Source organism: Antrostomus carolinensis, unplaced genomic scaffold (assembly GCF_000700745.2).
Source record: "Antrostomus carolinensis isolate BGI_N321 unplaced genomic scaffold, ASM70074v2 scaffold14838, whole genome shotgun sequence".
NCBI lineage: Eukaryota > Metazoa > Chordata > Aves > Caprimulgiformes > Caprimulgidae > Antrostomus > Antrostomus carolinensis.
Window position 1 is genome coordinate 1 of NW_010333789.1, and position 17561 is coordinate 17561.

The window sequence follows — 17561 nt, forward strand, 5'->3', positions numbered from 1 at the left end:
AGGAGGACGGCACCGAGCAAACTTCGGGATCGCGAGCGATGCCCCTTGCTGCAGCAGAACCAGCGCTGGGATAAACCGGGATAAGACGGGATAAGATGGGATACGAGGCGACCCGGCGTGCAGAGCTGCTCACATCTGGCCTCACGCTGCTCCCCGTGCAGCCACCCCCTTGTTTTCTTGCTCCTGAGGAACCGTTTCCAGCCCTACTCTGAACATCCTGACCCACTACCGGGGCTTTACAATAAAACCTCCTCCTTGCAGTACAAAGTGTGACCCATCGGTCAGTCGGGGACCTGCTCTGGATCCAGAGGTCACAGTAGGGCCAGCACCTGAACACGGACACTGCCATCACCCTCCAGAACTCGCAGCTGAGGGTCAAGACACACGGGCCTGAATTTGAGCACTGAGAATTAAATTTCCCATTGGATTTATGGGCCTGCTCTCAGGGGAAATCCCGATCCCATTCAGGTTGTTAGGATTTTGCCTCTAGCTCCTACACCCACAACACAGAATTAAACATGAGATTAAATATTTGCATGTGCTGAGCAACCAAGAAGCCATAAAGAAGCACATTCTAATGGTCCCCGCATCAGGATTTTTGCCAAACTACTTTCAGCTCCGTTCCCTGGTCTGAATTACCACACGGCCACGCAAACACTCTGGGTAGCCCAGGAGAAGAGGCAGCAACAGGCAGGAGCTGGCACAGGAGCCAGCGACCATGCAGCCTCACGCCCGCTCACAGCCCTTGTGACACCATCATCTACACAAAGCCTGGTCGCTCAAGTTTAAATAACAAAATACAGTCAAACTTTAAACACGTATTTACAGGTGGCTGCTGATAAAGCCAAGTGAATCATGTAATTATGCCCCTTCCTTATTTTGAATACCTTAAACATCCACGTCTTGTTTGTACTTCTGTCCTCTCGCCAACTCAAGCTCAAATTATGGGTACGTGATGGTAGTCTCCCAAATCCTGCTCATCCACGATGAAGCCAGGAGTGAAGCGTTTCACTTGCAAAACACGATGGGGCTCTCCAGAATATGATGGGTTACGTTCAGCCTGTCTCCTCAGGTTTCCCCCCATTGTGTTCGTACACAACCGAGAGCAGGAGCAGATGAAAGCTGAGGCACGAAAGGCATGTGCCTAAGGCCTTGGCTTTCGGAATCACAAGGTAATATCAGGATCCAGTGTTTTCTGGAGGAGAGAGGAAGGGGGGATGCGTGTCTCACAACAGGCCTACAAAGGAGAGCTTTACGCTACAACGCAAGGATAACCGAGGTGATGACGGCAGTGCTTGTGGTTCGATGATACAGCTGGCCTCCAGCAGAAGCAGGAGAACAGATAACACCCGTAAGGAAGATGCCTGGTCCCACACCTGCCCGTGGGCAGGCCAAGCCTCCACTAGCCGTTGCCCACTCCACGCAAGGCTCCGCATAACCTTCATCGTGCTTTTTCACCCCTCCAGCCTTTTGGCTCTGTGATCCAGACAGGAGAAAAAAATAACTTGTGACATCCCCCAAGGACAACCCACCAGTCACACCACGGCGAAATGTCATTCACAGCAAATTAAATCCTGACATAGATCATCCTACTCCTCTCATCTGCAACAAATACCAACACTCTCAGGATCTCTCTCGGCATGAGCCTATCTGGGCTGCAGCAGGTCACCAAATGTAGCCCACATCCAACCTCACTCCTCAGCCAGCCCCACCACCGGAGAGCGTGTTCCAGGCTGCTGCTTACAGGAGCAACACGACTGACAAACGAGCTCTAATTACGAGGCCTGTGTTAGGAGTGAAGACACACATCCCAAGAAGATCTCCAAATGATTTCCAAATGCGAGGTAAACTTTACAGAGATGGTGTTTAAAAAAATTGGGTAGGATACGATATAAAAGAGCAAATTGGGAATCAGGGGGACAAAACCAACACAATAAAATAAACTTTTCTGATTATCATTTCTCTCCAAAAAGCTCACCTTGTACAAGAGCAGCTAACCATTCAAAGAAATATTTAATACACAGAAAGAACTATTAAGAGAGCATTTTCCATCTCAATTCTTTCAGTTCATCTACACTAGAGAACACTAAATTACGACAAATAGGGAGCAACCCTTGTGTGAACAGCGTCCGTTTGACTCGCCTGGTGCAGTTCACATCAGCTTAGAAAACAAAATAAGCAGCAGTGACCCCAGTCATGCCTGTACTGGCATCACTGTGTCCATGCTTCAGCTCTGTGTGATATAATACAGCAATAAATAACATCCTTAATGAAACTGCTGAATGAGCCTTAGTGAAAACTGCATGAAAACAGAGAGCACCTTGCTATTCTGAACTGTTGCTTTGATTGCACCTCACCTGAAGTCATATAGAAGTCTCATCAATATCATAATCTTCTCCACACAAACCAATTATGTTGTCACAAACTGAGACAATAACCTCCAGCGAAGAATAAACAGCAGGAGCAGATGAGTGCCAAAGAACTAGATTTTCTTCTCATGCAAATATCCTTAAGTGGTAAAACCAAGGTGGGGGGAGGAAGACTACGACCCCTGCGCTGTACTCACTTGCTCCTGAGCATCTCTAGTACCAACAGATTTCAGCCGCTGCTATCAGTGCCAAACAGGATCCGTGTCTTCGTATTAGACACCAAAGTTTATGATTCTGTGATTCTCAATATGAAGTGAAATAAAGATTTTAATGTGGCACAAACACACCTTTGATTTAACCCTCCCTTGCAACTTTTTTACACGTTTTTATAGAGTACGATGTTCAGCTGACACTAGAAAAAAATACTGACATGGAAACAACTGGAGAAAACGCCCTCAAACTGGTTTATATGCAAGTCCTTAAAAAAGGATCTTGTGATTTGAACTGCTGCTGCTTTCTGGAGGCCAGCACATATGTTTTTGAAAAGGAAACCCACTGAGATGTTTATGAATCATGATTCTTGACCTGTATCAGAATGAGAGAGTTATCCAACAGCTTCCCAAGGTTCATTGTTTTGGTGTAAGTGTCCATTCACATGAAATACGATCTTAACTGTTGGGCCTGGGCAAATTTCACGATGCTTTTCTCAAGAGTTCTAGCCAGTATTTCAGTCATATTCTCAACACCATCAGCTGACATTCTGACAACCTAAATACCCATCTAGTATCATAATCTTACTACTTCCTACTATCTATTTTATCTGAACTATGATGTAAGAGTAGTCATCAGATGCGTGGAGTATCCATCACAATCTCTTTAATAAACAGTCTGATTGATCAACCTTAGATTAAATAAGTAACTCAAGATGAAATAATATTATTGATCATTCCCTTCCACACACTTTCTCTAACCACTATCCAACACAGAAGCAAAGGCAGCAAGGGGTGACGACTATCTCTTGAAGGCTGACAACCACAGACTATGACCGTGCAGTAGAGGAGAAGCACACAAAACAGCAAGAGCCCAGACAGAACGTGCTGGTAGTAATTCACTCACTCCATCTCTCCCATAACCCTTAAAAACAAAACAAACCCACAAAAACCCAATACACATTTAAAAAATATAATAAATAAGCCTACAGAGTAACGAAACACGGAGTTAATCTACCACACAAGACACGAATGCTGCATCTTGTACTGAAATATCACTGAGGTCTTCTGTCTTCACAGCATCACATTCTGGAAACAGTGAGGTACCAACAAACTCAAACAGTTCATAAGATCTGGATCTATACATTTACTCTCTATAGGAAGAGCTGTGGCATGATTGGGACTATCCACTGGGAAAGCAGGGAAATCCTGCTATTCTTCCTTATTCCACAGATCCTTATGCCCCGGAGTGTTCCCGCAGCACACTCGTGTCTCCAAGAGCCATCTTCTGTCAGAAAATGCAAGAACTAGTGAAAGAGGCTCCTAAGAAGATAAGAAGTGGCTGCCACGCTGTGGAGGAACATGCAAATAGATGTGGCTGCCAGCTGAAAGAGTGGATTAACCAGAATACGTAACCTGCTTTCCTCTGAGTGGTTCAACGTGCTCTGACAGTGCAATGCTCCGCGACAGTCAGTTGTGTCCAACATCTGGGCAATGGCTTTAAAAATCTAGAGACCAAACCCAAACACTGAGAGGCAAATAAATGGTAAGCAAAGGAAGAGCTAAGTTCAGTTTTCCTAATGAGAGCTCAGGTGCTCTGCTGTCACCTACAAACCTGACTTGGATTTGCAGGGAAACATTCAGGACATAAACAACTAAACCACTCCAGACTAACTCTCAAAGTTGCTTTGCTTTTATCAAGACCTTCTCCATTTCTTTTCTTAGATTTGCTAAATTTGAAAAAGGAAAGCACTTCTGTACCTCTTCTATCTGGTCTACTAGTGCCTGCAGGAAAGTCATAAAGTTGAAACAAGACCTCATTTATATTCTCAGCAGACTTTAATTTCAGTGGAACTAAAAGGAAGCCATCTTCTCAGGGACAGAACATACAATTCAATTTTGTTCTGAAAAGTGCACGCAGGATTAATGTCCATAACTGTGCAGCACGTACTGTGCAATGACAAACGCCTTCCCCACTGCTCTGCCAACGTGCTTCAATCCAGAAACAAAACTGTTCACTCTCAGATATGTAACTCAAAGCTTGAGAGGTTTTAATCTCAGGGCAGGGCAGAGCACAAGGATTCTGGAATACTTAAACCAGGTTCAAACCTCAGCTTTGTCTTTAGTTTTGTTGGCCAACTCAGCAATGAATGTAGTCAAGCTCCTGCTGGTAAAATCTGAGACCTGTCAACTCATTTCACATACACTATCAAAGAAAAAAGGTCTTAAGACTAAAGTAGTTTTCATCAGTACTTTTACTGTCATGAAAGAAAGAGAAAACTCCTATGTTGAAAAATTGTAGTCAAGACCAAGTTGGGAAAAATTCATGTTACTGAATATTCATCATTATGGTAGAAGAATGATCATGGAGAAGAATACATAAACCTTCTCATATACTTGGAGCACATCAGTTTGAAAACAGAGATGCCTGTTCATTTTCTCCAATCTGTTCAAATTTCTACTCAAGAGTCAAAATGGCTCTAATTTACCTGTTTGATGTATTAATCACATAAAGCCATTGGTCAGATTTCAAAGCAAGTGGCTGAGAGTTGATAAGAAGGGAAAATATTAAGTCAAAGATGGAAGATTAAGAAGGTGCTCATTCAAGTCCTTGCTATTTATAATTACTCCCTGAAGGGACACAATATTTCAAGTACAGCCTCTTGAGGTGAGAAATAATCTGTCAAGTCACCAGGCAAAGCTTTTAGAAAAATACCGAGGCAATACTCAGTGAAGCTCTTTGGGCACGTTATGTATGATACACGTACACCAAACCCTGAAACTCCTCTGGCCTGTGTGGAGTTACCACAGAAATGAATTTGTCTTGAGGACTAATGTTTGTAAGAGACTGAAGCAGCGCTCAGAAAAATAAACAAGTCAGGCAAGGAGCTGCCTTCCTCAGCAGCACAGCCCCAGGAAAGCAGATGCTTGACAGAACATCCCCATAGCTTCAGCAGCTCTTACTCCTTTGCACAGCACCTGAAGTCATCTGGTTCTGGTGCATCAGGTTTTTTCCTGCTCCCAAGTGCAGTGAGCAGGGAGAGGGGTTAGTTTCGTATGCACACAGCTACTGTGGGAAGTCCCCTAAAAAATATAAATAAATAAAAAATCCCCCTAACCTCAGCTATGTGGTTTTGTTTCTTAATGGGTTTGTCAGGAGCCAGAACCAGGATATCTTTCTGAATAAATTTCAGCTCTCTCCTACCACATGGCATCTACTATCCCTACAGCAGAAAAGAACAGAAAGTATTCAAAATTATTTAAATCACTGATTCCAATCACAATTTAAATCAGGAAAGAAAAAAACAAATTTAAATTTATTTTAATCCTCCTTTGCCTTTGTACTTCAGATATTTTCTGGAAGAGAAACTAATTATTAGCATCTGATAACTACCAAGAAATGTCTGATTTACAGTAGATGATGAACTTTCTAATCAGGACTTTTTATCAACAAAAAGGATTCACAATACGTGCATATTTGTATATGCAAATCTTCTTGCAGACTATTGACATTTCCAATTGTTGACACCAAGCAGAGTTCAGGCAGTGCTGTGTGAGATCACTTCAAACACCTTTAAAGTGCTGCCTGGCGAGGATGAAATGTGACAGTTTAAATCCCTTTTTTTTTTGCTCCTGCACCACTTGGAATGACTGACATCAAACTTATTTGAATCTCAATTAGAAAAACACATCATACAACGATTTACACAAATTCTTTTTGTTGTTTTTCTGCCTATTTTCTTTTTCCCCCTTTCCCAGGTATTTTCCTTCACTAGGAGGACTCAATTTTTACTTTAATTCTTAAGTGCTTGTTTTTAATTGTCAGTACTTGCTTTCCAATACATTCATATCCCCACAGGAAGCACCCTGAGAGGATCTCCAAGGACTGGTCTGTCTCAGGGAATTTGGCAGAGTTTTCCCAGTACTATTAAGAGGAATGTTGCTTTCCTGGTGGTAGCCCCCAGGCAGGCTCCTGAAACTGATGCTGTTTTGATGTTGTGCCATTTATACAGGCTCAGATCTGTTTCAGACACCACTCTGGTTAAAACACTAATTGCTGTAACGAGTACCTCAGTGCTCTTGCTTCTATGGGTGGAGCTGGCCTAGCGATAGCTATGGTAGGAATTCTTAGTAAGCAAGCAAGTAAAAACTGGAAGTATTTATTCAAAGGTTTTCAGGAATGTTCTTTGTCCACCTAACACCTCTCCTCCTGAATTTAAAGAAAACCTCATGTAAAACAGTGCTCAACACTTCCAAAAAATCACATTGTTTTCAAGCTGAAGTTTATGAAAACACTTTAATTTACACTGCTACCCCCTCATTTCTGCATACAATCAAATTTATTGTGTCCACCGGTTTTTAGTCCCTTTACTTACTACTTCTTAAGTTTGATCCAGTGCACAATGTTGCACATACACTCACAAACTCTGAGGCACACATAAAGAAGCTGTGTTATTAAGAACTGGTAGATCTTCTTCCCTTTCTAGCACTTTTAATGTGAAGTACCATGAAAAGGGAAAAAGGTTCCTTGCTGGAAAATGGCAGCAGACACATGAATGTGCCCAAGGACTTCTACGGGCTCCAGATCTAGAGAGGGTGACTAATACCGCTGTCTCTTATTATTTAAAATACATGTTATTTCTAAGAATCTAACACCCTTTTCATGACAGTTGTCTACTGTTTTTCTTGTGTGCTGTTTAGTTCAGACTATGACCAATAATCAGAAATCTTATTTCCAGCCTAAATCTATTTATGGTGTGTTTATACTCACTTGTTCTCATGCCAACATTGTCCATTAGCTTAAATAATTCTTCTCCTCCCCTGGTGTTTATACTCCCTGAAGTACTTACACAACAATCACCTTCCCCTTCAATGTTGTTGTGCCACACTGAACAAGACATGTTCTTCTAGTCCCCACTCAAACATTGAATCCTGAGTAGTCATCAGATGCATGGAGTATCCATCACAATCTCTTTAATAAACAGTCTGTGGTTGTGGAGTCCCATATGCACCCTCATCTCAAAACTACCTACAGTGGAACTAGAATAGAGGCCAGTGAGAAGATGATCAAACTTATGGTATGTGTACCCAAAAAGATTGAATTTGCTTGTGTTTTTTCAGCTTGGGAGTGGGGCGGGGGGAGATGACCGAGAAGCGGTAACAGGGACATAAATTTCACAGCACAGAGAAAGTGAACAGGAAACTTCATTCAGTTTTTTTCAAAATGCATGACAGTGTATTTATGATATTAAGGGACAGATCTGAAAGAACAAAAGGATGTACTTATCTACACAGAGCTTTATTAAACTGCAGGGATGCTACCGAGATCAAAAAGATCAACAGGTTCTTTAATTTATTAGGTAAATTCACAAGGGAAAAAAAACCCTACCAGGGGACACTAAACACAAAAGATGAAGATACAATCTTCTAGCTTAACTAGGAAGATAAGCAAAGGAAAGACGTGGAACGCCTGCTTTGTTCTTACAACTCTTTTAATAGCTGTGCCTGGCCACCATCAGAAACAGGACACAGGGCTGTCTGGTCTAACGGAGTCTGACCAGCTCAACCCTTCCTCAATCACACCAACCAGCCTTTGGCTCTGCCTCTGGCAGATCAGTTCTTACAAGTGAATCCTTCCTTTTCAGATACATGGCTGCATCTGTAGAATTTTGCAAAGAGATTTCTAGTAAAAATAATGGGGTAAAAAATAAACTGCTGTAAGACAGAACTCACTAATGAATGGAATCTGATGCTGCCCACGGTGACAGGAAAGAGTCAAAACCCCAGAAGGTCCCTTTCAACCCTGTGCCCACCCACCACCACCCTCCAACCCAAAAACAACAGCAAAAAAACTCAGCCTGAGATGTCTTTTTTTTTTATGATCACTTTTTCTTCCTGGTTCTCATGCACTGATACATAGCTATGAACATTATTTGCATTGCCAATTGCAGGGAAGGTTTGGGTTTTTTTAAAAAAACCTTCCATAATCCAATTAAAATTTCAGTTTGTGGCCTATTAATTAAAAGTACTCCTTTAAATAAAGATGTTAACATTTCCTTATTATATTTTCAAGTATCTTCTCTTAAAATCAACAGGTAAAACACACAGAAAAAGCGTATGAATGAGCATCAGAAAAACAACCACATATTGCAGCATTGTTAACCAGCTACTGAAAATTACAGCTTCATCTCCTGCTCACAGCCAGATCTATATATATTTGGACACTTGCTCTCATTACAAATGCAGTGGCTTTAGGTTTGTGCCAGGTAAGAGAGATGAGAATCTGGCTCGCGCTCTGCATTTCTAACTTTTCACAGAACAAGAGAGTCCAAACATATTTTAGTCCTTTATAGCTGCTCTTCATAGACAACTAAAGATCTTTATCACCATAAAAACAGAAGGCACTGCCACTGAGTGTAATTATATGCTACTATAGTTGCCTGTTGTCTTCCAGAAATAGGAAATGGTTTGAAAAATGCATGTCTTTCTGCCTGGGCCATACTCCGAGTTCCTTAAATAAAACGCTGCCCCTAATTCCTGTGCAGATAAAATGGAAACTCTGGCATTGTAGGGCTGAGCAAATCTTGAGAGTGGGCTTCCAGATCTGGCTGGACAGCAGTCAGCTTTCTGCACCAGTGACTAGCAACATGTTGCCACAGTGGAAAAATCAGGTTTAGGTGTGTGGTGGTTTGGGTGGTTTGCTCTCTTCTCAAACCACCTACAAGTTCATGTCCTAGGGATGGGGAAGGAATTAGTTTCTTCGATTATTTCTCCTCTTCAGTCAGCTGAGACCCCACACTCTCGAGGCAGCATGCCCCATGGAGTACCTCCACAGATAAAACCCCACAGATAACACTCAGCACCGAGCAAGGACAACTTACTGCGGCACAAACCCCCGACAAAGGAACGGGGATGGGGTTTACACATCCACAGCTGCATCCAGGCGCAGCAGCCAGCTGGGAAAAATGTGCTGCTTAGTCTGAAGGTACCTAAACTGTCAGTCAGCCATCAGGATGAGCAGGTTTCAAATATCCACTCAGTCCCACATTCCTGATTCCTTGAAGAGGCCTAAATTAAGATTGTTGTACATATCCCTAGGATCCCTGGCAAAGTCAAACATTTTGGTAAATGAATCATTATCAGACAGAGACTTCTTTTGAAAATAGGTTGTTTTACTCTATAGGTGAAAGAAAAAGGCAGGTTCTTGCTGCTTCTGAAAGAGCATTTGCAAAAAAAAAAAAAAGAAAAAGAAAAAAACCAGCCTACTGGAGTGTAATTATTGTGCTAAAGAATATCAATAAATTAGAAAGAGTACAAGAGACTCAACAAATCATAAAGATGAGTAAATATGAGCTGGAAGATGTGCCTATGAATCACACACCATTTCTCTATTACCATAAAATAATGGTTCATACATTTTACTACAAAACTTTCTGCTGAAGATCTCTCAGATCTTTATAAACCTTAATTTCACCTCAGAGACTCCCAGGGTAGGAAGCAGCATCTCCACACGGAAAAGCTCAGGGAACAGAAACGTGCCATTCACCTCACACAACACAAGGAGGCTGCAGCAGAGCTGGGAACAGAACACAGACCCTCGCCTCCCATTTTGTACATTCACCACAAGATCATCAGATGTCACCCATTTATTTTATCTCCTCATGAAAACATTTTTGATCATTACTTCTGTTTCTTTTCTCAGTAAGTAATTTTTTTTGACAGTATAACTGACAGCCCCAAATGCCTTTAGAAAAGGTAGACAGGAGCGATGCAGCACAACGGGGCCACAACACATGGATGGGTCTTCCACGTACTCAGTTAAATGTCTTGCCCATTACACCTTATCCACTGTGAGCTGTGATTTAAGGTGAGTGAACATGCTTCTTCCCTAAACCCCAGAATTTCACAGTCTTCAAGCAACAATTCTGCAGTACAGAACTGTACACACAGTTGGCACGTCACACTAGCAACACATGAAAGAAACTGTGACTCAGTTTTAAAGGGAAATATTATCTGCTGCTTAGAAAATCATTCAGATTATTAGAGGCATGTTCTTTCAAGAGCAAGTCACCATAACTAATCCTGCCCCTCCACAACTTGGGTTATTTTAAGTCATTCCCTGTCCCCACTCCAAGGATCTTTCACTTCAGCAAGAGTTCTCTCCCTGTGCTCTATGTGTTTCCTGCTCCATCCATTTTCAGTACTTGCCTCCCTCCTCATCCTGCTCTCTCAACATTTCTAGTCTCTTCCTCTCCTTTCTTTACAGTAATTTCCATTCTCTTTGAAATGTTTTGGCATTTAATGCTGGCTTTATTCTTCCTTCTCCATCTGCTGCTCTTGTCTTTCTAAATCTCTTCTGGAGCCTTCTCTTGGGAGAAAGCAGGTGCCACTATTTCCATTTATTGCCTCCTCTTTCTGGATTTCAGTTCCCTTCTTTTTCTTTATGGTCTTGGAATCAGGACAATTCTCTCCCTGGAAGCTGATATACCAACTACAACATCTTCTTACCAGCCCCACAATAGCTGCTATCATGCTGTATCATATCTGCCACTTCCTTCAAATACCAGTCTCTCAGGAAAGGCACTGTTAAGTATTTGGCATTTCTCCTATATACTACAAGAGCAATATTACAGAAAGCAAAATTACTGGTAGGTTTTACTCTCTTGCCTTGTGCTCAACATTTGTGGAATCTTCTGGCCATGGAGACTTGCTTTACCAGCTAGAATCCAATTTTGAAGGGAGTTTCCCCCTCCCTAAGGGTTTTTTTTCCTCTGTAAAATCTTCTATTTCATTATCAAGACTTACAGGGAACAAAGGAGAAATAACCCAGCTTAACTACTAACAGTGCCTTTATACAAATCTCCACGATATTGACTTTCCAACGCATTTTAATTTGGGACTCAAAGGCTCAGCTCTAAGATGTGTCTTCCTAACCTGTTCACTTGGTCTCTGTTCCCACACAAGGGCAAGAGCTGTAACATGTAAGATGACAGGGACGTTTGCCAGTTAGAAGCGCAACAACAAACTCCTCTTGGGAAATATTCAGCCATATCTGCATGTGTACCTTTTAACTAAAACATGAGACATAATACAAACTGATCACAGATTAAGCAAAGTAAATATGAAGAAAATGGTGAAAGGATTTCTTCTGTTACTAATTTCTATTTGATTTCCAAACTTCAATCTAACACCCTTCTATGGAAGTTTTCCTCATATTTGTAATTAATTTGTTATTAGCGGATGCGTCTCATTGTTTGTTATTGTACCTTAGCATTGTCTTCTAAAAGTTTTTGCTTTCAGAAAAGCTAAAGGAAAATAAGCACCAGAAGTAAAAAAACCCAAAACAACAAAAAACCAACTTACAGCCAAGCAAGACGGATTTTGCAAAGAGGGATAAGATTTAAGTCACACAAAATACAAATCTTTTACAGTTACAGTTATGTTGCCAATGCACAGAAATAAAACATAAGAAATGATCCATTTATCAAGGACTCCAAAATAAAGCGAACAAGAACATTAACAAACGCCAAAGCTTATAAAAGCCTCAACACTCACTTCTCCCACAAGCTCAAAAGATACAGCACAAGAGTCAGGTGTTTCTTAGGTTTGTTTTATACGTTTCACGGTGTAGTTTTCCTCTGGTCACAGAGATTTTGCTTTAATCAATGCCTAGAGAATACTTCACTGATAAATGAACAGCAGCTACCAAAGTGGAGCAGAGAATCCCACACCTGTTCCTCTCAAGGTTTTCCACTGTTGTTTTTAAACAAACATTTTAAACACAAAGCATATTCCCATGGATTTATTACAATCTAAAAGGGAAATATGTATTTAACAAGATACAACTTAACTGAAATGTGCTCAGCTAAAACCAAAAAGAAACCAAGGAGGAAGGTGATATGCTCATTCTGCCCCACTCTCCTCTGGCAGTTTGATCTTTATGGTTTCCTACTTCTCATTTGAAAACAGCAAATTCTCGTGGCTGCAAGCGATGAGACGCAAAAGCCATGACAAGTGCACCAGCAGAAAAAGTGAGAACAGGGAAAATAATTAACTCGGTTAATTATTTGAAAGCTATTTACAATGATCAACAACAGATTTTCAGATAGAAGCCTGATTTAAGCTGACTGACCCTTTCAGCTTTTCTGAAGAAATTATGTATTATAAAACTAATTCAGTGAAAAATGAAAGTAAAAATAGAAGCGATGAGACATCTTCTAAATAAGCAAAGCTGCTTTTACAGCATGCTGAATAACTGGAGTGTGGTAAACACACCACTGTTATAAATAACATCCAGCTTTTTGACATTATTCTCTAGCTAATTATTTCAAATTCTTTATAAGCATTAATGAAGCAAGCTTCCCAGTTCTCCTGCAAAGTGAAGAGAATTACTCCTGTGTATAGGAAGAAGAAGGAAGATACAGGGACAGAAAACTACCCTTCAAAGTTACACTGGAACACTTGCACAGAGAACTCAGGAGGTCTCATACTGTAAGAGAAAAAGCATCCTGTCATCCAGGTGAGAGCGCTTACGAAGTGACCAGACTGTAGGATCTACACATCATTTAATTTTACACAAAATACTGTATCAACATTTTTAGATTTAACCATGACTAGTAAATGACCAAGACATATCAAAGTTTTATACTGATAAGTAAGGCCCTAACAAATTATCTTTAAATTGAACCACTAACAATTTGTCCCTGCTGAGGCACTTTTATGTTCTGCTTCAACTCCTAATCATAAAACCATTACAAATAATATTTCATGTTAAAAATTTTAACAGCTGCCAAAGTATCATATCCAGCACTCTGTCAGATTAAAGATAAACAAACACCAAGCCGGAGCACAACAACAATTAGTAAGTAACTGTGTCTCATTACCTTTGTGGTCTTCTTGGGCCAGCTGACAACAGGGACACCCGAAATGGCAAGATTTTGGTCATCATCAGCATGTTCCTTCAGTATGTTCTGTTGCAAATGAAAAAGTCTTTATTAACCAGAGAAATATTTCTCCAACTAAAAAGTACAGAGACTTACAGAAGACACTACTCCACTCTGATGAAAGATAAAGTGACAAGATCTCTGGTAACTTGTTACATCTCTGCAAGTTACTTTTGCTTCTGAACTTCCAATTCACACTGAAACTCTTGCACCTGTCACTAAGATCCAAGACGTGAAGTTTCTTGCAAAACAGACAGCAAAATCAGCCATGAATAACCTCAAATATTACAGACTTCTTGAAAATTAGTGTATCTGAAGACTGGTGTTTTTCCAGTGGTATTAGTCTAATACCAGTACCACCTCTCCCTTTAAACTCCAGCTCACTAAATCCCAAACAGCCCCACCAGTCACCACAACCAACACCTTCTCTCCTAATCAAAGACCTGAGAAGCATCTAGGCTCTGCCTCCGTTATTTCTGCAGTCACAGGGCATCGAGTGGGTACTTTGGAGAAATCCTCAGATGCCTGAACATTTGGGTAAATCAAGATATATTTTATATATATATATATAGTGTAACCTTTCACCTTTTTGCAGGTGGCAATTCAAGAGCACCCTCATTGCCACTGGCCTTCCTGCCACGCTGATGGGCAGCCCAGAGCTGTTGTCATCTAGTTGATGTTATGAGACCAGGTAAAAGGCATTCAGGTTCCTGAGTGTTCACTAGGAAAGGATCAGTACTAAGGCAAAAAGACTGGTCTTCTCTCCCTTCCACCCCCACTAAATCCTTTTGCTTTGATGCACTGTCCTAGAAATTTCACGAGTGGATTGCACTGGCTTACACTGCTGCTACCGCTGTGAATCACTCCCATGACCACGTAACTCAAAGGTGGGGAAGAATTCTTTCTAACTGTATTCAATTGTGCAGCTGGGAATTGTCCACACTTGCTTCCCTTGACTCCCTACGTACTTACTAGCTACAAAGCTCTTCATTTGGAGTTCAGGTAGCTGAAAAAGACAGTAAATTAAAACAAAAAAAAAAACCCCAAGTCAGAAGGAGGATTGTGCTGTGCTGCTGAAAAGCGAAGCCCAAATAAGCACTAACAAGTTAAGAGGGAAAAAATGCTCCAATAAAACGAACAAGAACTGCAGGTTGGAAATTACCTCGTAATAGAATTTAGGAGATAACCTCAGACAATGAAGTTCAACGGTGTTGTTCCCAAGCATACTGACTTCTTGAAAAAAGCTTAATTAGACAACAATAGCACCAGGCTCTCTTAGTCCCCAGTGCAGAGCTTTAATAATTAGAAATTTCACACACTATACAAAAAAACCTTAAAATACTGTAATTGTTTTAATAGGAAGTGCACTTTGAATTAATCTGTAATCATCCAGCTGAAGCCAGGAGTATGATGACAGCACATTCCAGGCCCCAAGAGCCCAAGCAGGCAGACTAGCATCTAAACTAGGGTTTGGATGAGTGTCCCTGGGGCTGGTTCTCTGTCCCTGGAGCTCAGGCAACCTGCTGGATTCAGTTCAATTCCCCAGCCTGTGCTTAAATGAGAGATGCTTTACTAATAGATGCTACAGCACCAGCACAGTGCTGCCACTTCAGATACCAGTACGGCTGCTCTTGATACTAGTTAGTCCAAAATCATCGGCAACGACCAGGATGCGCAATACCAGTACAAGCCCAGTTCTGCCAGCCCAGCACTGTGGCTGCACTCAGGAGCTTGCACAGGCACAGCCTGGCTGGTCAGGAGTCAAACACAGCTTGTCCCAGCCTGACTCTGATGTGGAGCCTGTTGTGTTACCTTCAGCTGAACACTCTTGAGTGAACAGCCAACAACTTTTACCTACAGACTGGTCATTGGCAAATTAACTCTTGGCTGAGCTGAGGTTAAACAACTACCTCTTTTCTCAGGTCCTTTATATTTTGAGAGAGTGATCACTGCACTAACTGAACTGTGACTACATTTACAGTTAGTTTTTAATCCTAAAAACTGAGATGTCTTTTGTGTTCTCATAGCAAAGCCAAAATTCTACAGAACAAGGTGGCAGCTTGAGAACCGTGTAAACAAAGGACAAATTAATCCCTCTTTACTTTGCTACTCTTTGATTTGAAAGCTTATAAGACAGAAAACCTTAACATTTCCACTAATGACTATCAGAGACTTTGAGTTCAATAGAAAGCAGAGTGTTTTCCAAGAAGTTGGCAAGATAATGAAGGTTTCTTGTTATCATATGTATCACGTGAAAATATTACCCAAGAAGAAATGTGAAACTATGGCCGTTTATCACCTCAACCACCTGAAAACAATGGATGTCTGAGCAGCAGAACCATAACCAAGCCACGTTTGCCCTGACTGTAGTGTCAAGTGTCACAGCAGGCTGGAGGAATCAGACTTTTGTTCACCTGCTTGGAGAAAAAAAAAAATTTAAAAGATAAAGAAAAGCCATGGGGCTCCAGTTAGAGAAACAACGTGATGTTCATCCAGCACAAGGCTGCCTGATTCATTATACTTGAAGGCTGTGGTGACAACAGCAGGTATGAAGGGAAGAAACTGATTAAGTATGTAAGAATTCAGCTTAGCCATTAATTTCAAAAGCACAGCAAGGAATGACTCCCCTGAAATGCATTGAGGGAGTTTTTTTCCTGTCATCAGAACGAGAAGGGGGTAAGATTTCTTGGCAAGAAAAAGTAAGAACATATTTCAGTAGATATCATCTGTCTTGCACAAGAATCCTCTCCTGCTGCCAAGGAGCTGTAGATATTTGACAAACTCTTTTCTTCAAACTGAGTTTCTTCTGCCCTAATGGACTTCCACAGTCCCTTCTGAAGAGCAGCAGCATTTTTGCTTTGAAGTGGGGGAGGTCTGTGGCATTATTACGAGGCAGATCTCACAATCCTCTTCCCCAGCAGCAGGAAAAGAATTACCATCCTGCTGGTAACACAACAGAAATGTTGTGTGCTGAAATCAGAGGCTGCAGACAGACTAGGATCACTGGCAGAGTGTTTAATGTGGGATGCAGATTGTCACAATCAAAGGTCTGCTCTGCTTTACCTGCCCTGTGATGTGGGATGCAAACTACACCAAGGAGTAAGATTTTACCTCTCTGTGCTCTTCTCCAAGCATAAGTCCACAGCAGTTGCACCTTTAGTAGGCTGACATACTATTTGGTAGCTAAATATGAAGTGGAGAAGCCACACAATGAAACTCTTCCAATCCCAAAGGCCATAATCTAAGTAAAATGACTTCTCAGTGATTTTTTTCCTCCTCCTCTTCCTCATCAGTGTGGGTACTTTTCTAACAGTCCAGCTGCTACTTGATTTTTAAATTGGGAGCAGGAGTTGTTACACTGTTTCATATTTAATTTCAGGGCATGTATATATGGAACACAAGGTATGACTGCAGGCTGGTGTGCCTCCAACAGTAACACCAACACCAAGGATGTGGTGGCAACGGCTGCAGTGTCTTCTGGCCGCTGATCCTGCCAACAGCCACAGTGCCAAGCCTTCTGTCCTTCTGCAGCCTGGGTCAGCTGAGCGCTCTCAGGGAGGGTATGTTTATCTGGACAACAGTTTCCCCTCACATTTGCTGCACAAACAGCTCACACAGAGCCCAGTCACAGACATTTGGATCCAGAGAGTGCTGCATCTCCTCGGTCAATTGTTCAGACGCCATCTGCTATGGGGTGAACACTGCTGTCAGGAATGGCTGTTTGGAGGCCTCCAAGAAGCTCCTTTGGTGGTGACCACAGGTCTCATGCGATACAGTGCCCGTACAGCAAAGCTGTAGCTACCTAGAATTCAATTCCCTGCTTGAGCTAAGTGAAGAACTGACCCACTCCCCAAGTGAGGCCCGTATTATGCTCTGCAAATAAGCCTCCCTTGTGTTGCTGCACTCCATCGATCACGGTGATAAACGAGTTCTCAATCTGCAGAGGCATTAGCCTGACACTTCTGGATTGCTTTGTCCCCACTAGATAGTCGCAGTTAGTTAGGAGCTTAGATGACATGTAAGGAATTTATACAGGCTTA

The 17561-nt window shown here is 41.6% G+C and overlaps 1 protein-coding gene across 1 annotated transcript in view; it reads right to left on the minus strand.

Moving 5' to 3' along the window:
• Nucleotides 1-10000: 10000 nt before the first annotated feature.
• LOC104529632 (lysine-specific demethylase 2B-like) overlaps nt 10001-17561 on the minus strand; it is a gene marked incomplete at both ends in the record, with an annotated part of 38528 nt that continues 30967 nt past the window's right edge. Inside the window, 3 exon segments of the mRNA XM_029086485.1 lie at nt 10001-10097; nt 11643-11649; nt 13462-13548. Of these exon segments, the coding sequence (XP_028942318.1) occupies nt 10001-10097; nt 11643-11649; nt 13462-13548 (191 nt within the window).